Source organism: Styela clava, chromosome 6, assembly GCF_964204865.1.
Source record: "Styela clava chromosome 6, kaStyClav1.hap1.2, whole genome shotgun sequence".
In the NCBI taxonomy this organism is placed as follows: Eukaryota; Metazoa; Chordata; class Ascidiacea; order Stolidobranchia; family Styelidae; genus Styela; species Styela clava.
Window position 1 is genome coordinate 7,762,992 of NC_135255.1, and position 26,501 is coordinate 7,789,492.

Here is a 26,501-nt window from a genome sequence, read left to right on the forward strand (position 1 = left end):
TTAATTGATTGAATTAACATTTGTAATTACATCCTTCTTCAATTGAATTAACTCTCGGATTCGTTTGTCCCAGAATATGAACTTGATTCACATTTCGAGTAAAAATTTTCTGTGTTGTTTGGCAAAATTTTATTATTTTTTTCAATATGCCCCAAGAAAAGTATAGAGTAATTTTGCTTTCGAAAAATATGCATCGTAATATAATAAATTATGCATCATGATATAATAAAGTGAATGTGATAAATAAATGTTATCTTCTTGCTTATATTATTTCTAAAAAATGGCGCTAATAGAAAAAGACGCTACCACTGGCACAGAAAGAGAAAAATTAGGCAAAACGTTTATTAAGAAAAATTGTAGTTACGTGAAACATATGAAGTATAAATCTACAGCAACGAAATATGCTATTCGTGATCGGCATGAACAATAATGATGATATCATCAGGTTTTCAATAACACATATATACAAATATCTGGTGTCTTCCATCGAGAACACGTTTTCTGTCGTTATCAGATCGCTTGAATGATATATTATATAGAATAGGGTAATTATGAGAGCGAATGGGTTTCATATGAATTCATCACATTTTAATAATGTTGGATGATAATTAAAAATTTATAACCAGAAGTCTTAATTTCACGCCTACGAGTGTCTGTCAAATGGATATATCTTGTGAATGTGACCGTGGTTCGTAATGGAGACTACATTAGTATGATCCGCTTTATACCAACTACATATACCATTGATTTAAACAAGATAACCTTGACAATATATACTTCTAAAATCGATCATACATAAAACGCAAAAAAATGATCGACGTCAAAATTTGTTGCGACTTCAAAATACTAATCCCGCTACTCAGGTTGTCATGTATATTGACGACAGATCAGAATAATTCGATTTTTGTGAGATTGAACGACAGAAGCGGCTGTTGGTTATTTGGTACGCAAAGGGCACACTGAGCGTATGTATCCTCTTGGGACGTTTTTTACAGAAACCAACAATGTCCGGTTTTATTTTGACGTGAGCGAGGCGAGAAAAAATGTTCTGGGATTGCGGCACTTATATAGCCGAGGTATATTCAAATTTCAGAGTATAAGGCTTGGAAGATAGAATCAACTAGGTTCTAGAGTTGTATATCGCCCCGCTTTTCGTCCTCGGAAGGACTCAAGTCCGGATAAAGTAAGCAAACAGTTTTCAAATCGTTCTAAAACATCATTCTTGTAGTAACATAATCCCACGCTGTTGAAGAGGATTAGCGTCTATCCCGTGGGTGAGGGCCTGTTTTAGGTGGAGTATAGTAAACTCCACACAGTATACCATTCAATTTTCAGATAAAAAAAAAAAAAGGAAATTAGCAATAGTTGGAGTGAGAAAATGTGTTTCAATATAGAAACGATTTTTCTTTTCAAAGAGTATAAATTTATGAAATTTCATGTTTTTTAAATAATCAAACTTAGTGAAAAAATCTTAAAAATCTTAATTGTTTAGAAGCAAAATTTAGATAATATAATATTCTATAAATATAAATGATATAAACGTACGATTGTTGTTCCTTACGGTTGTATAACTAATGGTGAGCTTCCGTTGTCAGATCAAGAAGATGCCTTTGAATGCGAGGTAAGAAAAATTTTGCACTTGTATGGTATGATTTGGAATATTATATGGCAAATAATAGCTATTCGAACCCTAAATGTTATTATCGGTAATTTTATTAACTCTGTAACGAAAATATACGAACTATTACGTCGCAAAATCATCCGGAGATGGTATCAGAATTGGTTTGTGTATCACATTGCTCACTCCAATATTATAAAATTACTGATTTGAAAAAGAAACGAACAACCTTTTTAGTACAGGGCAGTGCAATTGAAAGAATTTTATCATCAAGCACAAATAATAATAAAATGAAATTTATGCATATACGCAAAATATTTAAAATTAAACTCAATTACAGGACAAGTTCACCTAGAAAAATCATTTACATTGGGCAAATATTTCTTGTTATTCTTCCACTGATTTGGAGCGCACCCATTGACCAATCAGATCCATGGGATGACGCTGATAATACACAAAATCTGACGCCTGTTGATATGAATGATGATGGAAATGGCAAACATATGTCTGTTTATAAAATGGCAACAATTTTATCGTCGGAGGAAAAACAACTTTTGAATGAGGTTAGTAAAATTTAAATTTTTACATAATATTGTACACGATGGTGGTCGATATCATATCATTAGAATGATTAGATTATTGATCGATTATAAAAACTAAATCAATTAGACTATCGGATATGTCCATATGAAAGATGTGGTATAACATCAAAATACATAAGTAATTCCACGAGTTTATAACTACTTTGTTATGGACACAGTCCTGTCGTCAGGGTTTGCCTGCTTTACCCGAAACGTTTTGTGCATAGTCGATATTTGCAAATTTATTCAAGTTCAATCGAAGTGCATTTTTCGAATCTTTTTTTCAAGTAGATCTCAGCTTTTCTGCCAATGGCTTAAAAAATATTTGCAAATTCTAGTTTCACAATAGTGTTGATTTTGTTAAGATAGAGGGATTTTAATATTTTATACAAATAAACGACGAACAACAATCATACGCAATAATTGATGTAATAACCCTAATAGATATTCAATTTCAAATCAAATCAAAACAACAATCATACGCAATAATTGATGTAATAACCTTAATAGATATTCAATTTCAAATTCTAGTTTCACAATAGTGTTGATTTTGTTAAGATAGAGGGATTTTAATATTTTATACAAATAAACGTCGAACAACAATCATACGCAATAATTGATGTAATAACCCTAATAGATATATATATGTGTTCTATATGTGAGCGTCAAATAGGTTTGTCTACACTTCATTTGCAAACATGGTGGATTTTCACAGATTCAGAAAACACGCTCTAGGACTATGTTTTTGAAAATATTTATTATGATAATACACCATGTGTTGTGTTATTATACTATCATTTCTCTTCCAGTACAAGAAAAGCCCTTTGTCTCAGAGTATATGAAGGAATAAAATGTTTTGATTCCTCCGCTAGAACTTGTTTATAATACAATTGTATTGGCGAAAACGAATACGCACAAAGAAGATTAATGTTTGTCAATTGTGTCGTCGCCTGCTGATGAACTTTAACCGCAGCATTTGCAAAACAAAGCATAAAATTAAAAATCAATACCATACCATTTAGATAAAGTTTGGGGGATTTTACGTAACCTGTCGCGGTCTTCACGCGCGGTTTATTATTAACACACCCTCGGCAAATCGTTGAAACTGTTGGAAAAGCAATGTTGTTTTCGCGGTTCCCATTGCTTCATATTCCAAAACGAGCGAAATATATCTTGATTTTTGTATTTTCCAGATGAGGTTTCCATGTGCTCAGTGTTGCTTTTTGTAAAAAATAAAAAAATATTATTTTATCACTGCTGGGCGAGTGCCTTTGTTCTTGAATTTTGTTGACCGAATCCTATTACTATTGCAATTTAAGCTCCCCATCCAGAATTTATTCAATTCTGTCTCCATGGTTGATTTCCTACTATTGACATGTCGTGTTTACTTGTTGTTATGATCTTAGTCCAGATTGGAAAAGCGACTTGCCCTACGAATATAAACATGAAGAAAATAATGCATTGAACTAAATTAAAATATTTATTTTCCTTAATAATTTTATTTAATAAAAGAAATATTTGAATAGCGTATTGATTTTAAAAAACGGCAGAAATATCAACGGTTATATATTTTTTGTCGAAGCGTTTGATGTTCAAATTCAATCGCTAAGTCCTTTGTGGCAAATGTTGTTTTAGACCGACTTCTCCTTTGCCATCCAGCGTTCAAGTGTGCAATCGGTCATGAAATGAAACTTGATCGCAAGCAAAAGATATGATAATACAAAATTGATCATGATTACAATTTTCCCGTTAATTGTATATATTTTGTTGTCAAAAAAATTAGACTACACCTATAAATACGTTAATAATTGTGAAAAGCAATAGCAATATTTCATTTTAAAGGTTCTAGAACTAAGTTACGCCAAAAACAACATTCAGTTCCCAGCATTACATATAATATTGAGTTTATTTCGGCTATTGATCGAAAATTACTCGATAGCTTAAATTTAATTTTACCATGCGACATTTACCGTGGTAACATAATTTTAACTGGGCTCTGAATAATGAATGAATTGTTTATTTGTAGATCGGACCAAATTCTGGACTTTGGGTTAGACACGCCAGATTTTTTATATTAAGAATGTTATACTGAAGCAAGGTCAGAGTAGCGATTTATTCGGGCAAAAGTTTCAATTAGAGACAAAGACTGGTCCAGCGATACAATTATGTTTGCCAATAACGAAAAATAAAGACCATGTCAATAAATTTTGGACATCGAAATGACGCCGTAGGTGGGAGAATAGCATTTTGCTATATTCAATGGGTATGGGAAAGTTGCGTGAGGTAGGCAACTTAAGATCATATTTAACACGCTGCGTTCAAGATCGATAAAAGCGCTCGTTTACGTCAATCCATTCACACGACAGTTTGCAACATTACATCATGATTTTCCTACGACTTTTGAACATTTTTTTTGTATAATGTGCTTGTTTATGTGTTACAGCTTGAAAGACTACTCAGCCAACAAAACAATGCAGGAAAGGGCAGTCAAGACGGGCTGGATATAGATTTGGACCAGAAAAGCCGAGTTGTCACTCCGTATTTCATGAGAAGTATCTTGCCTTCTTCTACAAAGCGAGGAATCAGTACACCGTATTTCATGAAAAGAGGTGTAGCAATCCCTTACTTCATGAAAAGGGGAGTTACGATACCTTATTTCATGAAGAGGGGAGAGGACGGTCGAGTGGTTGCACCATACTTCATGAAAAGAACTGTGGGTATGCCGTATTTTATGAAAAGAGGTAAATTTGTGCTGCCCGAAGAATCTAACATGTCTAATTATCTATCACAAATTGACACTGGTGACGAAGAAAGACCAGAAGTAGGAGAATTAACAACGAAGCCGGTAGCCGACGACCTGACTGCAAAAAGAATCTTTGGCCGTATGAACGCCCTCGACCTTGAAAACTATCTTGCACTTGCGGGTGCGGATGACAAATATAGTAGACAGTTGTGGAGCAATGAACAGAAAATGAGATTAGAAGGAAAATGAGAAAACTGACACACCAATGCCACCCAGTTAAAATGACTAATAACAGCATGCGACACTTTGTTGAGAACACACCATATTTTGGTATCTTTATTCATTCAAAATTCAGTCTGATTTTATTTTATAAGAAATAATAAATTGTTATTGTGCAGACTTCCTGCCCGTGTTTTACCTAAACTCTCGTCAAGCTGTCGCAGAAAAAGTGTAAAATTCGCATGGTATGCATTCATATAATCTGGGCGGCATAAACCATCGGAAAAACTATTTGAAGAAAAATGCTTACTTTCTTTTAATTTAATCTGCATATGGCAATAAATAAATATTTCCTATGACATAGCGTAGAAAAATATATGACAATTCTGTATAATCAGTCCGGGACACACATTTCATGAACCGCACTCAAACCCCACGATATTTTATCCAGGTGGCATTACATAAGTTGTTGATGCAACCTGTGAATCAAGCAAAAATCCGCCTAAATTGTTTTAGATCTACTTTAATTGGTCGGAAGATGTTTGTTTGTGGGTAAACACACTGTTCAAGATGCTTAGTATATTATAGATATAACATAGACATCAAAGATCACAGCACTTACCAGCAGGCGGTACAAGTAAGAGAGAGCGTAAGCAAGCAAGGTCGAAGGTGACAAGTACAGCGTTATTAATGACGTCATAAGTACCATCTTACAGTACAAGTTTATGATACCCGCTGATTTTCATTATCATTAGCCTTTCTATTATTTGAATGTAGAAACACTGGTGGTGAATGAAAACGGAACCAGATCTCAATATATAAAAATGACCCAGAAAGACATAAAATTTCAGTATTGGACAGTAAAAGATACCATGCCCAGCTTTTCTTTAAAAATGCTAAACCGAAAGATCACTACAATATGAAGAACATCCCGGGAATAATAGCCTATAATAGTTTGTAGGTACTGGTTATCGAGAACGATGCTGTTTTTCGACCGGAAGAAAATAAATTATGGTGCCGGATATTTGACAAGATATATCAAGTGAATTTTGAGTAACAGTCCTCCATTCCTAACTCTAAAACACATTTAAAATAACTTCAAAGACAAACATATTTTGGTTAGGAAGTTTAAGAAAAAGAGAATACATTTTCATTTTCAATACTGTGGTGGGGATATTAGCTAGACCAAAAGCAGTTAACAAATCAAGATCTCAACTTCTGAGTTGTACGAAAATCCTGTTTGGATCAACGACTCCTGAAAAATTGATTTTGATGATGGTCTCTTTTTTGGGGGATGAGAAATGAAGTAATCCATGACAATTTAGAGTCAGTTTGGAACTTTATCGTGATGATTTTTATCTACGGTATATCCCAAAAATAAAGAATTTAAAGAAATAACAATAAGAATCGAAAATATCAGGAGCTGTTTCAGGGGTTAAATAAGCTTCACAGAATGTCCGATATTTAATGTTGTATATCCAACAGAAAAAAGTTTGGGGGATAGAAATCGTACACCACCTAATATAACAACGTAAGCGAAAAAGGCAACTCGTTACCGGCAGGGATGACGGTTCGTGACTCTCCACGGTGCCAGATTTGTTATCTGAAATACCGTACACTTGTTAATTCATACAATTTTATGATAAAGTAGCCTATGTTTCCCTTGTTTTAAATCATTCCCAGTGATGTTATATTGTCTTAGAAAATTATTCAAAGCTTCATAATATTTACGAAGAAAAAATGCTTCAGTTTACACTATTATTTATAGGTAAATTAAAGAATAAACAAAGTTGCTGACCAATATTATATTCTATAATCTATAAAATTCAAAACTGATGGTCTATATTGCTTAGTAGTAACATTAATTTTATCACAATAATAGTCAAAAGCAGTCATTATATCCAAACACATGGTAAACAAAGGTATAATAATTATATCATAACCTCCAAATGTCGTGTTTTTGCACCGTGTTTCGATTTTCAAAATACACTTTCCATCAAAAACAAACTTTTCTATTTATCTGATTTGCAATATCAAATGGAATGGGATACAGTTTTGCACAGAATAAAAACAAAGGTAACATTTTTAGTTTTATCAATAAACATTTGGATAAGAGAATATTCAGCAGTTCAGGTAATGTAGTTCTGGCGTTATTCAAGTATTGTTGCCAGTTTTCGTAACATATGTGCGAATTTGAAAATATTTCTCCGAGTATATTCAAAGTTTTTACAATAGATATCTTTGCAAAAAAGTTGGGTTTTTACTAGGCTTACCATACGTCCCGCTTTTTAGCGTCTTGTCCCGCCGTCCCGAAAAGACAGCCAAAAGTCCCGCTTTGACGTTCAGCCATTAAGCATAACACACTGCTGTGTAGTAGCCTACTAACTGAATGCATTATTTTGTTTGTTTCGTTGCTTCCCGCTAACCCTGTTAGCGAACGTATATCACGTGTAAAATCGGTACTAACGAAGTATGTGCACGAATATGGCGCACAACCTGAACATAGTATGTGTGGCAGGTTAGGGATCAGGTTGTGCGCCAACTTGGTGCACATACTTCTCGGAAGCGCCGTAAAATCAATACTAATTAGTCCTGTTCTGACGTTTATTTACGGAATGTAACCTTGAACAACGTCTTTTTGAAGAAGGTTTTATCTACAAAAAAACATGCTTGTCGGGTGAATAAGTAAATTCTAAATGCTTCAAAACCACAGACTATTTCATTATTCTTTCCTTCTTTTGCTGTACATAAAAAAAATCTAAATATTTGTATCGTTAACGGCAAGTCCTTTTTATTTTTCGAACTAAACCCGATATTTGGACAGAGAATATGCACATGAACTCTCGATGACAATATGATCAACGAAGACAGCTGGGATGGCTTTAAATGTAGGCCTATATGTAATAAAATCGAAAAATGTAAAGTTACAAAATCACAGGCAAGGGATCGTTTGTCTTTGGCGTCCCGCTCTGAAGTCACAAAAATAGGGTAAACCCAGGTTATACCATATTCCTAATATATATTAAAAGTTTGCTTTTCCCAATGTTTCACGACATCCCAGTTGCTATTTGAAATCTTTTTATCAAATCCATTGCCGTATAAACAGAATTTTTGTTGCGTAAAGTCAATGTGATGTCATATGCGTTACTAATATGTTTTATTTCTTTGTTGTGGGGAATCATTATTCCATTGATATTTTTATGGGTATCAATTTTATTGGGCAGAGGTTCAATTGCTAGAGTAAACATGAATAAACTTTAAAGGATCTCCTTGTCTAACTCCTCTTTCGAGTTTAACAGCTTCACGTAAGTAGCCAATTATTAACAGTCTGGTTTTCGAATCTGTGTACAAAGTCCGAATTACATTTATGAACTTGTCTTTGAATCCAAATTTTTGAAGTACTTTAATAGATAATCCAGGTCCACACTACCAAAAGCTTTGTTGAAAACCAATGATAACAATGGAGATTCTCCAGCTTTATTTCGTTCTTGAATACATATATCTCTCAACAGGTTGAGTAAATCAGAGATTCGTCTGCCCGGAATCGCAGTTTGACGTCTGTCTATAATATCAGTAAGTGCCATTTTCAACCTATTTGCTAACATCTTTGTCAAGATTTTATAATCAGTGTTTAGAAATGCTATTGGTATATAATTTTCAATTTTGTCCAGTTCTCTCTTTTTATTTATTAGAGTTGTATAACTGTTTACATGTATTTCTGCCAATATCCCAAATAAATCAAGTTTTATGATATACCAGGATTTTTTGTAAAACTCAACACTCATCCTGGAGTTTTGCCTTCTTTGAAAAATGTAATAGTTTCCAGAACTTCATTTAAAATAATCTGTTTCTGTATGGTTTCTGCATCATCTTCTTGCAATTTTAGTGAATCTGGAATAGCTGCTATAAAATAATTTTAAGTGTCCATGTTGGTGTGTTGCTTTTTGTACAAATCTTGATAAAAATTCTTGACTATATACATTTTCTCTGTTATTTTATTTTTTCTGAATTCTTCCTTGGTTTTTAATTTGTTAATATAACATTCTTTGTGCTTTTTTTCAACTTTCTGAAGAAATACTTGTTACATTTCTCATGTGTATCGTAATGATGCGCCAAGCTTAAAATTCTTACTTCTTCAACTTTTTGTCTTTGTTTTGAAATTAATTCTCTTTTTAATTTGTTGAATGCAGTTAATACTTTTTCACTTGTATCTAATCTTTCTTTTAATTCTTCCATTTGTTGCATTCCTTTATCATAATCTGACCTTTCTTTTTTGCTGTTTTAATAGAATGTTTGAGTAAAGTCTTCAATCTTTCTCTTTATTTCGCTCGACCACTGAGTTTTTGTAACAAATAAAAATGTTAATAAGCGCCAACTATTCCACTTATTTTTGAGTTCTTCAGGTAGCTTTGGTTATGATAAACGGAGACATTGTTTTTCCAATATCCGATTCCTTTCTCTTCAAGATTACTGAAAACTTGGACATCGGCGGAATACATGTCATGATCAGAGTTATATGTAGGAAAACAACAGAGATTGGGTATATCACACAATCTATGGGAACAGTAAAGACGAGCTAGTCCTGCTTGCACAGTATTATTCCTCCATGTGCAAAAGAAGTTATTATTAAGTAAAATTTTCACAAAATCAACTAAATCAAAAGTATTGATAAGCTCATTCAAAGCATCGAAAACATATTATTTTTTAGCTATTTTTTTGCTTATTGTTCGATCTTTGTCTATATCGTGTACACAGTTCATATCGCCACCTAAAATTACTGTATGTTGAGAATATATGAATCTCTAGATGCTATTATAAAAATTTTCTTGTATTATAATGTTTGTGCAACAGGGAGCATATATGTTCACTAAATGAATCGTTTCTACATGAATATTTAAATCTGAAGTGATAACTCTTCCATGCTTATCAAATAAGATATATATATATAAAATGAAAAACTTGCTTTGACTTTGGTAATATAGCAACACTTTTTGAATTTGAAACACCATTATTCCACATGCTGTTACCATTTTGCTACTCTTATGTTCCACCGTAGACTTATCAAATAAGATATATATTATAAAATGAAAAAATTGCTTTGACTTTGGTAATATAGCAACACTTTTTGAATTTGAAACACCATTATTCCACATGCTGTTACCATTTTGCTACTCTTATGTTCCACCGTAGTCTTATCAAATAAGATATATATTATAAAATGAAAAAATTGCTTTGACTTTGGTAATATAGCAACACTTTTTGAATTTGAAACACCATTATTCCACATGCTGTTACCATTTTGCTACTCTTATGTTCCACCGTAGTCTTATCAAATAAGATATATATTATAAAATGAAAAACTTGCTTTGACTTTGGTAATATAGCAACACTTTTTGAATTTGAAACACCATTATTCCACATGCTGTTACCATTTTGCTACTCTTATGTTCCACCGTAGTTCTTGTTGGGGTACAGCGGGGTCGGCAACCTACGGCCCGCGGAGCAATATAATCCGGCCCGCGACGCTTCGCTGAATTATAGTAACAAGAGCTGTTTTGACGATTATAGTCTATACATAACAGAATTTATTGTGAGGCACGTGTATAGACTAATTTATATTATGACCTAACAAGTAGGCTATATTTTTCACAATTACACGTTTAATTTGCGTATAATTTAATTATAATTAGACAAATGGCTACAAAACGAAGATAAGTTGATGGTAAGTGCAAATGGTTTAATGGCGCAGAAAATGTTCAATCTTCGCGCGCTGCTTAAAATTTAACTTCTGGCCTGTGTGAAAAATGTGATTTATCGCCCATCCGTTCGGTTTTTAACATTCTATAAATACGAGCGACCCGCCAATGACTTGTAACATTTAATTTTAGCCCACGAGTGACGAAAGGATGCTGACCCCTGGGGTACAGTATTGATAATGAGAAGGCCACGTTACACTACGAAAGCCCATTGTGAATGATTTTGATTGGTGCACCTCCCGTTCTGAACAGTACTGAAACCGGTAAGAGGTTATACCACGTTTAGTAAAAGGAAATTTACGGGATCATGGAGAAGGTCTTCAACACTGAGTCTGTGACACCTTATTTTGGCAATCCCAAACTTAAAACGAGAATATCGGTCGAAACTGCGGTTTCGATTCATGACTCTATAGCAGGGGTCGGGAACCTTTTTGGTCAAGAGAGTTATAAAATATAAATATTTTCAATTGCATTTCCGTGCGAGCATTTCTTCACTTAATCAGGCCTGAAATGTTTACTCAAAAGTCAACACATACAATGTCAGTATACACTTAATGTGATTATCTGATGCTGCATCAGAATCCCCTTGTGTGTCACAATGCCTGTCTGGTAATTATCTTACATAACATAGACATGTGCTGGACGCGCCTTCTCAAACGTATTGGGAATTTCCTGCCAAATTTGGCTATAAAAGAGTTTGAAATCTCGTAACATTAGTAAGCTTAGTCTTGGGATATTGGATTTTTTTGGGAGCCATATGCCGTCACCAAAAGAGCCATATATGGCTCGCGAGCCATGGGTTCCCGACCCCTGCTCTATAGTGACACCGCGTTTCCCATCACTAATTATAAAATAAAAAGCTAATTATACGACATAATTCATCCAAAATCAATAGGTCTGGTCCGAGATATGATGAATGCACATGCAAAATTTGGAGCAGATTCAACCTCGTGAGATATCGCGTTCATCCAACAGACAAACAAACAGACAAATACCTATCAACATACTTACCGATCTTAAGATCGATAAGTAATTAACCAACAACATGTTGTAGGAGAGAGTACAATAAACCGGATATCAGTAAGGAAAAGTGCATATTTTATTTATCTAAACATTGAAGAAATCAGAATACAGAAAAAAATACGCCCCAGACTGCGCATGGAAAAGAGATTGGTAACAACTAAGTGCTGAACAAAACAACAACAGGGCAATGAACAACGTTAACAATTTTAAGTTGAAAACATTGAAAAGCCGTTGGTTGCCTGCTAATAAATGATAAGAGTAAAAACAGCAGGTGTGCAGATTGCCTGATTGACGATTAATGGAATTTAAAAAAAAACGACCAGGTGTGGAAAAAATCATCGGAAATGTACATAGGGTCAATTTTGATTAGAAAATAAACTAAAATATAAATCATGCACAAACAATTTGTTTCTGAATTGAATTAGGGATAATGAATAAATATCCATGGTGTCCAAAATAGGCACTTTTGTTATAAAGAGTACAGTGAATTTCATTTCTAATTGAAGAAAGTACAAGTTGGCAATCTAAGAACATAATCAAGCATTATTTCATCAACATTGCAGATATTCATGACGTGCATGCTTACTATTCCTTGAAATTTCAGTTAGTTTTTCGGCGGAATGGAGATTCTGGTGAGAGCAATAATTTGGTATAAAGTAAAGACTAAAATTTTCTCAAACATTTCAAATAAAAGGCGCAGGTAAAGTATTAAGTATGAAAATCAGTAGCTTTATATGAATATGGAACAGAACGGAAAATTACAAAAGCATATACATTTTGGAACAACAATACGCTCCTAATATTCTGATGAAAGTACTCATGCCAAACATAGACATAGTCAAGATCTGCATTTAGTCAGGTACTTTCTACCATGGTTAACTGAACTTTCCTCTATAGCCACCGTGCAAATTCGCACAGTTCACTGTGACCAATATTGGTACAGTATTTTAGTAAAAGGCACTGGCAAAGTATTAAATCGAAGATTCAGTAGCTTAAAATGAACAAATATTAATAAGAAACAAGCTTATAAAAATACATTACTATCCCAAAGAAAGTATGCAAACCCTATCAATGCTAATTTCTTTTCAACTAACAGACAACATTTCATGGATGTGATTTTCGACATACAAGGAAGCAAATGATCCTTATAAGCATATATAAACATTAGATTTCAAAGTACATGAACGATGTGAATTTTATAATGGTGATGCATTTCAAAATCGACATTCGACAATTTTGGTCAAGAATCTAAAATTTTCTGAAACAGCTTCCTCATTTTTACCTGTGTAAACGTAAAAAAGTGACTTGTGGTTTATCAAATCATTTTGTACAAATCTGAAATGCATAAGACTTATTTTGGAAGAATTGTTTCCGTTTCAACAGTGTATAACAAGTTACCCAGTTAAAGGCTGTATGGGGCATGTCGAGTGTAATGTTAACAAGAAAAACAATGTACCATATCGAGTTATATATGAAACAAAAAGGCAGTACAGTATCATTGACTAAAGCATATATTAAAAGATAGATAGAACGCAAATTTAAAGTAAAATAAGAAAAACCTACAATCAATAAATGCTAAAATTTTAGTGCCTGAGAAATTCTGCACTGATAGAAAGGATATTTGAAACCGATTATAAGTGCAAGTATAAAGCAAAGTATGGGGATATTCTCATCAGTACCGTAATGTGGGTGCAAGTAATCAAATATAAATCTAATAAGTTTGAAGATTGGTAGAAAAGCTCGCTGAAACATTGCAAAATAGGTTGCTGAGCTCTATTTCTGCAGCATTTGCCTGCAAATGATATGTGACATATGTTAAATCATTAAAAAGATACTATGCAAGATTGCTCCCATTCTACATTTATTTAACAGGGTCCTGCAATTGCAGATAGATTTCAATATATAATTTTTAGATCACAGGGATTGAAATCAAATTTGTTGCAAACTTGACTAGGTTTGGGATATAATTGACGACACTTTTTAAATCTATGGCTATATTGGTGATACACGGTTTGATTCATTATTAGCTACTGCAAAATTTTCAACCATGATCGGTATAAATCTTATTGAATATTGCATATTTTGCTACTTTTTACAGAATCAGACTTGGACCCATGTTTAACTAGTTTTCCACCATTTTTTGAGGGATCTCTTTCATTTATTTCTCTCTGTTGATCACCCAGTTGCCTTTTCAATGAAGAAATTTGATCATGAAGCCATCGCTCCTGTTCTAATTTCTCTTTTTCATGTTTGACTTGAAGATCTCTCAACATGTTTTCATTTCGTTCTTGAACTTCTTTCAATTTTTTCTCTGTATCACGCTTTTCATTTTGAATCTGTACCAATTTGGCACGAAGTTCTTGCATATTGTTACCACGGACAGGTGATCTGCTAGGTTTCGGTTGATCCCATTGGTTCATTCTAGACCTTCCTTGTCCTCCACGCAAACGATTAAAGCTGGATTGTGGTGAGCGACGAGTGTAAGGTGAAGGTGACCTTGACTTTCTTGTACCTTTTGCATTAGATTTACTTGAACTGGTATCAACGGACAATAAGTTGCGAGATTGTTTCACTGTAGACTGGTTACTTGAACCAGAACTCGAGCAGTCAACAACTTTGTTTTTCCCGGTTGCTTTACTACGTGAAGGACTCGGGCTAGTTTTCCTCTGTTTTGTAGTGAGTGCAGGAATTTTTTGAACTTTTTCACTGTCTTTCAATGATTGTTTTTTTGTGGATGATGCATCAGTAGCAACAGCTTTTAATGTAATTTTCAACTCTTCTCGAATCCAAGTTGGTGCTGTTCCAAATGAGTCTAGCTCTGAAGTTTCGGAGCTGGTATACTCATCGCCAACTTCATTGCTGCTTACAGAACTCCTTCCATGCCGTCGAGTTGGGACAGGTAAATTTAAGCAACTTATTTGTGTCTTTAGTTGTCCTTTCTTGTTGTCCGTTTGTCCAGTCGTATCTTTCAATGATGTGACTGGTGCATTAGTCTCTACTAGCATATAGAAATTTTCAGCACATGAAATCAAAGTGTCTAAAAACGCTGTGTATGATTGAAAACTTGGAGATTTTTCCCCAGAAAGTGATTTGGCGAGATCATCTTTTACTGTTGTGCTGTCAGGGGTTGAAGCAGCTGTGTCTGCAGACTCTGGAGAACCTTGAATATTTAAGATAGGATAAGGTGAAGACATGATTTCCGGCATCCTCATATCAAGAGGGGAAGTTGCAGTATTTGTAGGCGTTGAACGATTGCTTTCCAAGTCGAAATCAGTAGTAGTTCGGGAGTTGATAGCTTTGTCACCCAAAGCAGCAGTTACATCTTGATAGCTGGATGCTCTACTAGGGCCTTCGGATGTTGAACCATTTTCTTGATTCAGACTAAGTGTACTCCGATAGCTGACAGTGCTGGTACCACTAAAAGTGCGACGATGGGTTGGCTTGACGAATAAATTGTGACTCCCACTGTAAGAGTTTGAAGAATCTTTTCCATCAACTTCTGGGGCTTCAATTGCTGTTGGGGTCTGGGGCACTTCGTCAGATACGGATGCCTGTTTGAAACGAGTACCCCATAACCATACTGTTCCGTCTGATGTGCCAACGGCAGTATACTTATCTCCACAAATGACTGTTGCCACTTCATACTCTCGCAGTGACTTTAAAACAAAAGGTGTGCTGCGTACTTTATTGTCTCCAGTACCAAGCTGAGAATGTTTATTACTTCCAAGCATAAATAAATCACCAACTTCTGTTAAAATGGCAGTGTGGTTTTTACCCATCGAGACATCAATCACACCTTTGATGGCTTTGACTGGAGTTGGGGTTTTCTTAAATTCAACTTCCAGTTTCAACTTGTTAGATAAAACCGTGAGAAAACCTCTCCTCTCATTCAGTCCAAGCTTATTAAATTTATTGTTACCACATGCCAATAACGTACCAACTTCAGTTATAAACATTGTACCATCAGGACCACATCTTATATCCCTAATTGCAACCCCTTCTTGGATTGGTACCTCAGTTGGTTCCTCAAGAATATTGGTTTCCCCAATACCAAGACATCCATCTTTACCATCCCCCCATGCAAAAACTTTGCCCTCACTTCCCAAAGCAACAACATGGTGTAAGCCACAGGCAACTGAAGACACATCAACACTTAGCAGTGACTCAATCAACCTGGGACGTTGTGAAGAAACGTAACTACCATGACCCAAACAACCATGTCGCCCATCACCACACGTCATAACAATTCCATTGTCTGATACAAATATACTGAATGATGCCCCAGCACATGCTGAAGTAACAGATTTACCTTTGAGAGCTTCAACAACCTGGGGCTTTGGACAAAATTCTAGAGAACCGTGACCAAGTTGTCCATGATCTCCTTGACCCCAAGTATACACAGTGAGTTCTACAGCAACAGCAATAAAATGATTCTCACCAATTGCAACTTCACGAATTTTAATTTTTGTTGGAAAACCTTCCATGGGTAAAATACTCAGTGCTGAAGTATCATACATATAAAGGACGGACCGTGTTTCCCTATGTGTGGCTGACGAAATATCCCGAGATCCCTTTGTTTGAGATCTACTGCTAGAGAAACTTCGTTCACTACCTTCACTCCCAAAATTGTCCATGATATCAGGTAAACGGACCACATCAAGTATATGTGCCGTTGGGCGTTCCCCTGGTTCACGATGTAACATATCATTAACAAGTTGCTTGAATTCTGAACTAAAATTCCCTTGTATAGGTGCAATATGACCACGCATTATCTTATTTACCAAAGCTGGAAGATTGGTCCCTTCAAAAGTTTTTTGACAAGTGGCCATCTCATGTAAAATACAGCCAAGAGCCCAAATGTCCGATTTTTCATCATAAGGCTTTCCCTCACATATCTCAGGAGAGATGTAATAAGGTGTACCAAGCACAGTGTTTGCACCCCTATTATGAGAACTCATGATTTTAGAAACACCAAAATCTCCGATCTTAACACAACAGTCTTTGGTCAAAAATATATTTGCAGTTTTTAAATCCCTATGAAGAACTTTTTGTTCATGCATATATCGAATACCCGATACTATTTGACAAAACATTTGCAAAACTTCAATTTCTAGAAGCGGGCTTTCTTGCTTAGCCAAAAGTTGAGCTAGAGTTCCATCATCAGCATACTCCATTTCAATCATCAGGACTCCGTTTTCCTCAAAACTATCATAACAACATATAATATTAGGGTGATTCAATAATTTCAGAACTTTTGTTTCATTCATGGCAAGTTGACGCTCTTGACTGTTCAATTCTGACATATTGATTTCTTTTAAAATAACCAATGAATTGTCATCTTTCTTACGATATAATACTGCAGTCCCAAAGGCTCCTTTTCCAACCATTCTGATTTTTTCAAACAAGTCAATTGTTTGATAAGTTCCATTCAGCCAGTTTCTTATCTTATCTGGTGTGAAATACATTTCACCCATACTGTCTGTACCATCCAGGGACACAGATCCATTTCCGATTCCCAGTGGCTCTTTAGAAATGTTAATGGTAGAACCAGTAATATCCTCAATAGCCCGTAAATTTTTATCCAGTTGATTTACAACTGCAGCACCAAATAAGTCAAGCCGTCGTTCACCATGGCCTTTATCCACAAAGGTGTCAAAAAGAAGTTTAAAAAATTTCCCAATTCTGGAATTTTTATTTATTTCCGAGGTTGAATTTAACAACCCTGCATGATCATGACAGTTCAGAATAAAAATTCCTGAATGTTTGCATGACATGACACATCCAACAGATGACACTTTTTCATCACCTTCCAATGCCATAGACACAAGCGCCAATAACGAATCAAAAGTAGTGTTTTCATAATTGTACAAAATGGCAACAACATGTGGTTTGACAGCTTTTTCCAACAAAGCACCATATTTACATTTGTTAGACACCAATAACAGTCGCCGTATCGGTTTGTTTGATTCATCGTCAGAAAAACTGACTTTTTTAAATTTCTGCAGTTGAGACTGTTTGTTTATAACTTTGTCAGTCCCATCTTTAAGCAACTTGTCAGCTCTTTGCGGCAAAGGTGATACAGAAACCTTGGTACGCAAGCCAACGTTTTGTGTTCCATTGATCAAATTAAGTTTCAATTTTGGTTGATTGCTACTTCGAGATGAGGCATTTCCGTTTTGCATTTCGTTCATGTCATTGTAATCCGCTGATTATTTGAAGTCATCCTGTCATTGAATCACTGATATACTTGACCTTGTGACGTATGTGATGTACCGCATAATAATCATAAATCAACACCTACATTATACTTGATTATTGTAATCTGTAAAAGCAATTTCCACACCAATGTTTGCCAATAATTTTCAATATAAAGCTTTTATGCGTCAGTTATAAAAGTCCCAATAAGTTCAAACAAAACAGTTCAAACAATAGTGGTAAGAAAACGAACACTATGCTGTGGCACGTACATTTACAAAAGAAACACCTGACACATATTTGTCATATAAATTACATAAAGAAACAGAAGCAGTGGAATAAACTGCAAATAAATCTTCGAAATTTGGAATCAGAGAATAAGGTTGAGCAGCTAGCTATAAACAGACAATTGACACTACAGTTACCTATTTCAAAATGGGGATCACAGAAATTATTTTGAACAAACATATTAGAATAAAATAATAATGAATGAATACATTTCTTAGCAATTCGAATAATGCATGTTATTGGTATAGCAGCTATGCTCATTCTAATTTTCAGTTTTCAATTTGTAATTAAAATTTAAATAATTTGCAGCATATTACAGTTTAATTATGTAATAGATCAAATCATAGTATCAAACAAAGTTACACAGAAAGCTGCTAGGCATGGAACACAATACAAAATTTAACTCAAAAAAATTTATCACAATTAATATGAAGTAGAATCCTAAATGTTGCGCAAAATGAGTGTGATGCAATATAAATTATCTTCTTACTTAAACTATGGATGTAACCAAATACGCAGGCCAGGTTTAACTGGTAAGTTCTTGATCTTTTCAAGCATAGTAAGCTAGTAGCTCATTATGCCTCCAGTGATCATTTGCCAAGGAGTGCATTTATAGAGCGATGCAATAGTAAACAAAATATAATGCCTGTTTTTATTGATTTTCATGAATGGAAACATGAACATAAACATTTACAAAATATACACATTTTTACCTAATTATTGTATTATCAGTTATACCATTACTGACCAAGCCTAACTAGTGGGAAAACACAAGTCACATCAAATGATAGGTTATATATGAGGATATCACCAAAAAACCAAAACATTAATAATGTTAGAATTGCGATTCATCGGAGTTCAGCGGATTGTCATTAAAATCATCATGTGATAAGATATACAAGCAGTTATACTGATCAACATTACCCCTCAACTACATGGGTCTTCATTCTTGATCCCTAAATATCTACTTGATGATACATTCTGCATTAAATGAACACACAATAAAGAGTGTCATCTATATAGCAAGGGAACTAGAATTCAAGCATTCTCTTATTATTATAAAGAATCAGCAACCTGTGTTCCAGCATCACCTTCCTCAGAAACATCACTTTCTTTCACTGTCCCACACTTAGAGCAAAGTTTCAATGACATTGCGCAATTTTCACATAATATATGGTAAGCAACTTTAATATTTTTTCCTTCACATTTCGTGCATTTCTTTGGTTTTGAAAGAGGTTTGTATTTATTGTATTTCAATTTCCATTCAATGAGTTCTTTACATTTAGTGCAAACATTATTTGTAAAATTTCGACTTCCCTTCAAAACCTGATTAGTATTGTTTGATTTCCATGCAGTATGGTTCTGATGTTTTTGTGGTCTTGATCTTTGTGTGTTTCCCTTTTGACAACTCATTCCTGAAGGTTCTACTGAATACTATAACTACTTAGACCTAAAAATGTGTACAATTGTAATGCATGAGTAGAGAAATTCCCATAATGGAAACATAATGGCCAATATTCAAGCATGATCAAGTAACAAAATTCCAGAAAAACTTGAAAATAATGCTTTAGATATACATTGATGAAGAAGTCTTCATGCATTACTACAGTCGATACACCAGATAAATTGAACATTTTAATCTGCCTGAATTATTTGTTTAAAAATACTTCAGAAAGTCACTGAGACACTGATAACAAAGTAATGAATTATACACTTAATAATGGAATAGTGTACTATAAATTATAAGTCCTGTCCTGTGCATCATTGAAAACATACCGGTAGTTAATATTCAGCAGCAACATTAAATAGGCGAAAATAATTAATTTAAAACACCTAATATTCCAGAAATACGACAAAACTTCATAGAATTGATTACTTATTCCAATCATTTGATAATTTCTCATTGTCAAGCTTTCCCTGCACAACAGAAGTCCTTACAATAAATATACTACTAGCATGCATGTTATATTCTATTACTGTTAATTTACTATTAACTTATTCATCATCAGGCTCTAAATTAATTTGATCTCCAAATTTTGCATAAAGTTTTACTTTTAGATCATCCATAACCGATTTGATTTCTGAACTAGTTGTTTCAAGTTTCTTGATTTCAGCTTGAATATTTTCTTTTGCATTATCGATAAGTTCTTGTGTTTTATCCATTGAATGATTAACAAACACTTCCCCAATTAAATAAGGCACAGGCCCTGCTTCATCTTCATCTAAAAGCATCAAGTCATCCGATGCATCTTCAAGATTCTGCAGCTCTTTTTTCTTGGCTTCAATTTCTTCTTTGAGATCAACGAATCGTGCATTTTTCCTAGCAAATAGATTGATTTTTTTCTGGTCTTCATATGTTACTTTTGCATCAGCTTCACCACGATCTTTAGCCATTTCGGATATTAAATTTATCTACCTCACATATAAATATCTAAAGAGATAAAATTATGGGATTAAAAAATAAAATCAGTGTTTTCCTTAAAAGTTAAAAGCATTACACATTATAAGGTATAAAACTATAGATGTTATAAATATCAAGTATTATTAATATTAATTAAGCAATTGTAACACGTTTTACGTAATAACTATTTTTATCATGAATGCATGAATCCTAAATACAGTAACTAAATTTTCTACCTAAAAAATCTAAAGATCACACAACTCAACTTATATGTGCTGCATATCATATAAGTTAGTGTGTCAATGGACAATGAAATTGAAACATGGAACAACATATAAATTTTATTATGGATTACGAAATATGCCGACATGTTTGCTGAAATTCACTTGATTTAATTTCACTTCAGGTAAAGTGACCACATTGTCAATATTCAAACACTAACACGAAAATATGGCATCCTGTAAGATTTCACAAAGCATTACATAAGTAATTGAACAAATACGGGCCATTTTAGATTTCGTGATTTTAAATAAAATTTTATAGTGACTCATGTTTGTACGAACAAAACTCGGAAATCTAATAAGGCTTTGTCATCACATCAAACAAATGGATTCTAATCTGTTCTGAACAAACAACGATCTAAAGGTAAACAATTGGGTACAATAGAACGTAAATGGATGTAATAAGACATCTCAAGCCATCTGTGTGAAAACATGTTCCAGCATTTGAATTAAAACGACATCATATTCATCGTAGATTGATATTTGCTTTGTACTTATATTTTGTTTTGTCTGAAGGAGACTATGACTTCTAGACTATAATTTAACTTGAGCTCATAAATAAACTTACAGATAATAATAGAAAACATGATATCAGACTAGTGACTAAATTGGCCAATGGCTACCGATACATATTGATGATACATATTGATATTACGTAGTAGGCATTTATGAGGTCAGTAATAAAAATTAATGTTTACTTGCTTTGATAAAATGTACCAACTTCGCAGTTTGATACCAAAATATTTCGATATAGAGTGACATTTCCATTAGGGACATTCAAACAATAACAGCTACATATTCTTTGATCCATATTATGAGTATAATAAAATACAGAGTGACACAAAAAACAGAACCCATAAATTTCTTAATTACTTTTATAAAAATGAAGTGAACTATTTAATTTTGTTTACACTCGGAACTTCCATTTGCGTATCATTGTACACAAAAGTTTCAGAAATCTAGGGCATTATGCACAAAAGGTATGTTCTCTCTGGAATGTGATCTGAATGACCCCCTCGACATTGAAAACATATTTGCATATGTTGCCAACATTGTCAATCACTCTTACACACTCCTCTTCCCTAATTTTGGCTTCGATTGCAATCTTAAGTTAACCAATAATTGTTCTGATATACATTGTCTTTCAAATACTCTTAAAGTAAAAATCCGTAGGTTGAAGGCCAATGAATGAGATGCCCACCCGACATCACTGCTGATCATATTTTTTTGAAATCGCTCTCCCAGCCAGTGATTTGATGTGTGGGGGGTTGACTACCATCAATCCATCTACCCATCATCCATGTATTAGCACGACCATCTAACATTCTGTATTCACCATTTGATCTCTTTCATTTTTAGCTCTAATATCAGGGAGCAATTAGGCCATGTTGGAAAATGGTTACCTTCACCGCGCCCTTTACTGAGAGTAATGGTCTCTTGAAAACTTCCTTCGGAGGTGCTGTGCCCGAGTAAACATTATCATTGCTACTGAAAAAAGTAGAAAGTGCGCTTCAACAGGAAACCAAGTGAATGATTGACAATTTTGCACAATGGATGCTCTTCTGGCTCAAATCAAACGCCAAGGAGATTACTTCAAACATATTATAGAGAGAACGAAACTTTAGTACAAAGTGATGACACTATATTCTGAAACTTTTATGGTAAAATCATACACAAACAAAAATCGGAGCTGAAACAAAATTAAATATATTTTTTTAAAACTCATTAAAGTAATTAAAACACTCATGTGTTCATTTTTTCAGGATCACACCGTATCACAACTAGTTCATGTTCCTATAATAAAAATAGTAGACCTACTAAGCATTTCATCTTTGACTAGTGGACGGTGATTATTAATTTTGTACATTTTCAATGTCAATCATTCATCTAATAAAATTGTGCTAGCTGAGATTGAAACAAAACCTACTCAAAACACACACTAACAAGTAACAACTAAGTTGTATCTGAGAAGGACAATTATTAGGTTTTCATAGTCATGAAAGCAATCAAAAATGATACCGATTTCAAAGATATTCACTTTGCAGATTGCTCATGCCAGCATGCTGTCATGTGTGACCATATTCAAAAAAAATATGATAACACAGCATTGAGTTACTAATATTATCTCAAATATTGAATCTTTGTGTAAATTATCACTATAAGGGCAAGGTTAATATAATTGTTCTCATTTTTTCTTTGAGGTGTTTTAAACTTCTTTTCCAATAAGGCTCTAGAGTAGGGGTGCGCTGCTCAACCTTTAATATAGGAGGGCCAGATACAAATAACTGGGTGAAACATGGGCTTCCTAGTAGTTGCAGACACCAAAGTTTTGGTTATTGATCTTGTGACATGTCTGCATGTGTTATTTGCTTCACACAAGCTCAGATACAGACTTTGCAACGCAAAGGAATTAATTACTCATACATACCGGATCAAACTAACTTAAAACTCATTTCACAGGCCGCACACTATTCAAAATTCGCACTTCTCTGTGGGCCGCATCAGCTTTTCTTGTGGGCAGCATTTGGCTCGCAGGTTACACACCCCTGCTCTCAGAGAAGTACGGTACCGATACCGGTATCCCTAATATGTAAGAATCTAGTCTACTTCGTTATTGGAAAAACCAAAATATTCAGATTGTTAATATAGCTCAGTGGTTCCCAACCGCCGGTCCGGGGACCGGTGCCGGTACGCGAAGCATTTTTACCGGTCGGCGGAAATTTCAATTTGTTGTTTTTCTACCGTCTCATTCGCTTTACCGAAGCCGAAACGACGAAGTTACGTTGGTTTATTACGCAATTTTTCTTCCGCCGTCATATTCATGTTTGATACGTGCGGGATGGCCCGCCGACGTCTTGGCGCCGAGTGATCACACTTTTCGGTTCCGATTCATCGCGAAAGCGCTTCGTCAAATCTCCAAAGATTCAGGAACCTGGAAATCAGCATGCGTGCTTTTTCCGCTCTGCATGCTTTTCTTGATTAATATTACCGCCAAAATAAAAGGTTATGAATATTTCTTTATTTAAACCAGAAAACTGTCAAGAACAGTATAATATTTCAGAGTTTTACCATGACACTCAGCGAGATATGAACTTGTTGCGGCCCTGCAGGTGGTCACAAGACACGTAATAAAACCGGGGGCCGCTGAGATATTTTCCGCGTGATGCACAGCATGATTTTAAGCCTGGGGCCAAGTTAGCAACGACTATCATTGTAATATAAATTCATTTTGTTTGGGGCGTCAATCAACTGCAGAGGGATTGATATGATGAACCCAATGAAAACTCTACTTTACAGTCCAGATTTATAAAATCATTGTCACAATTCATTCTTGAGCTCTCTTGATAACGAATACCCATCGCTGAGTAATCGAGCATTCAAACAGTTGTCCGAATTTTCAACCAGTCACTTCTAGCTTTAATTAAAACGAAGCAAATAAATTGACTGTGATCCGCTGCATAGCTACGTGTTGCAAATTTTTTTTTGGTGCCTCGTTTGCAATCCTGTATTGGAAACGACACAGTAGCAAAATTATCACTGGGGTTAATTATTTGAGTTTCACCCATTTCAATTTTTGGCCGGCACATTATTTGATAGTTTTTCCTCAAGTGAAATGTTTTTAAATGTATCTTTTTTTTATAAAAAGCATTGCCCGACATCACACAAATATATGTTATTATTTTGTGTTCCACAAATTTCAATTTTTGCCGGTCCGCGAGTATATTTTATTTAATTTTACCGGTCCGCCAAGGTAGAAAGGTTGGGAATCGCTGATATAGCTTACCCATTTATCACAATTCAAAACATGGGTGGGTAGTAGACAAGCATTCTAAATCAGAGATGTTCAACTTGCAGTGCCTATTATCATTATTGGCCTATTCTGCCATTACTATTCACTTTAATATTTATCATTTTATACTATGCTGTCATGTCTACATGCTGGCATAGTTTCTCACAACTGCACCATACTTCATCAGAAACAGGGAGTAAGCATGCATGTTTCAATAATGCTATAACAATGTGAGTGGAAGTGGTGACTCCTCTTCGGCCCATGGGCCGGGGCCACGGCCCATCAAATTGGGCCTCGGCCCATCAGGCTATGGGCCGCGGCCCATCAAGTTGTGTAAAGAAACTATTCACTTGGCTAACACAGACAGTCCCCAAACTCATAATAGAACTATAATGTAAAAAATCTGAACAAAATTTTGCCCTAACCCTAACCTGGTACACATACTACAGGAGTTTATTTTTTGGTTCGAATATTGACAATTTTGTAAAAATTGAAAATTTTGGTAAGATAATTGAATTTTTCCTGACGGGGCCGCGACCCATAGCTTGATGGGCCACGGCCCATGTGGCCCAATTAGATGGGCCGTGGCCCCGGCCCATGGGTCGTAGAGGAGTCACCACCCCTGTAGAACAATGTTGCGGTCACGAGCAGGTGTGGTGAAATAATAATAAAATAAATAGGGAACACCAGTCTGTCAGTACAAAGTTATTACTTATTGGCTTGTGTTAAACGATTTCAATCCAATTAGAAACAATCATTAAAATTGCAAAACATTTCTGGTTTTTGAATGCATACCGGTACCGGTATTGTACAGTATAAGTATATAAGTATAATGCATACCGGTATTGTACAGTACCGGTATCGTACGGTACCAGTGTTCTAAGTGCAGAAGTGTGCTTAGTTACTGAACTTACCGTATTGTATGAAACCACAACACACCCGTCACAGTTTTGCAACCAGGGTCTGGTGTGGTTCCTTACCACAACAACTTCTAATCGGCGTGGCGTAGGGTAGGTACGGTACCGTAACAATTTTTGCATATATCATTTCTGACCCCCACTTGACTATGTCACCCAAAAATTACGAAATAGTGCTTGTCAAAGTACCGTATAGCGACGGTCGGACGTAATGGCGCCTGAGAATTTTCGTCGTGCATGTAATATTGTACCAACAAAATTAATCAAAAAAGGTAACAAAACATCAATTAAAATAACCTGGCATACAACAATATGAAATATTACCAAGTTAATACTATAAATACATATATGACCGTTGATAGTTCTCATATTGAATCTAACTATACGGTACCGGTATTCGATTAAAAACCGATACCCCGTACCCACCACCTTACCTGCCACACTGTACACATCGCCAACGGGCTACGTCGTATACATGGTTATACCTACTCAAGTTCATGCTTTCGAAAACAAGAGAGCAATGCTCAAATATATGGACACGCAGAACAATTCCCCAAAAATCATATGCGGTGACCAACGACTAACATACCGGCGGTGACTTACCAGTACCTGTATCGGGAGTGGAAGTGGTGACTCCTCTTCGGCCCATGGGCCGGGGCCACGGCCCATCAAATTGGGCCTAGGCCCAT

The 26,501-nt window shown here is 34.9% G+C and overlaps 4 protein-coding genes across 4 annotated transcripts; 1 reads left to right on the plus strand and 3 right to left on the minus strand.

The window, feature by feature from the left end:
* The first annotated feature begins 1,465 nt into the window (after positions 1-1,465).
* LOC120330927 (uncharacterized) lies at positions 1,466-5,365 on the plus strand. The gene is made up of 3 exons (XM_039397916.2): positions 1,466-1,621; positions 1,959-2,181; positions 4,643-5,365. The coding sequence occupies exons 1-3, from the start codon at positions 1,575-1,577 to the stop codon at positions 5,189-5,191; spliced, it is 819 nt and encodes a 272-aa protein (XP_039253850.2). The 5' UTR covers positions 1,466-1,574; the 3' UTR covers positions 5,192-5,365.
* A 6,629-nt stretch (positions 5,366-11,994) lies between these two features.
* LOC120331911 (uncharacterized) lies at positions 11,995-19,478 on the minus strand. The gene has a single exon (XM_078114029.1). It carries the CDS (start codon positions 18,129-18,131, stop codon positions 14,004-14,006), a length of 4,128 nt encoding a protein of 1,375 aa, XP_077970155.1. The 5' UTR covers positions 18,132-19,478; the 3' UTR covers positions 11,995-14,003.
* Position 19,479: 1 nt separating this feature from the next.
* Positions 19,480-19,836, minus strand: LOC120331282 (uncharacterized protein C9orf85 homolog). The gene has a single exon (XM_039398353.2). It carries the CDS (start codon positions 19,834-19,836, stop codon positions 19,480-19,482), a length of 357 nt encoding a protein of 118 aa, XP_039254287.1.
* Positions 19,837-19,873: 37 nt separating this feature from the next.
* LOC120331912 (prefoldin subunit 4-like) lies at positions 19,874-20,854 on the minus strand. Its single transcript, XM_039399091.2, has one exon. It carries the CDS (start codon positions 20,815-20,817, stop codon positions 20,419-20,421), a length of 399 nt encoding a protein of 132 aa, XP_039255025.2. The 5' UTR covers positions 20,818-20,854; the 3' UTR covers positions 19,874-20,418.
* Between the last annotated feature and the right edge of the window lie 5,647 nt (positions 20,855-26,501).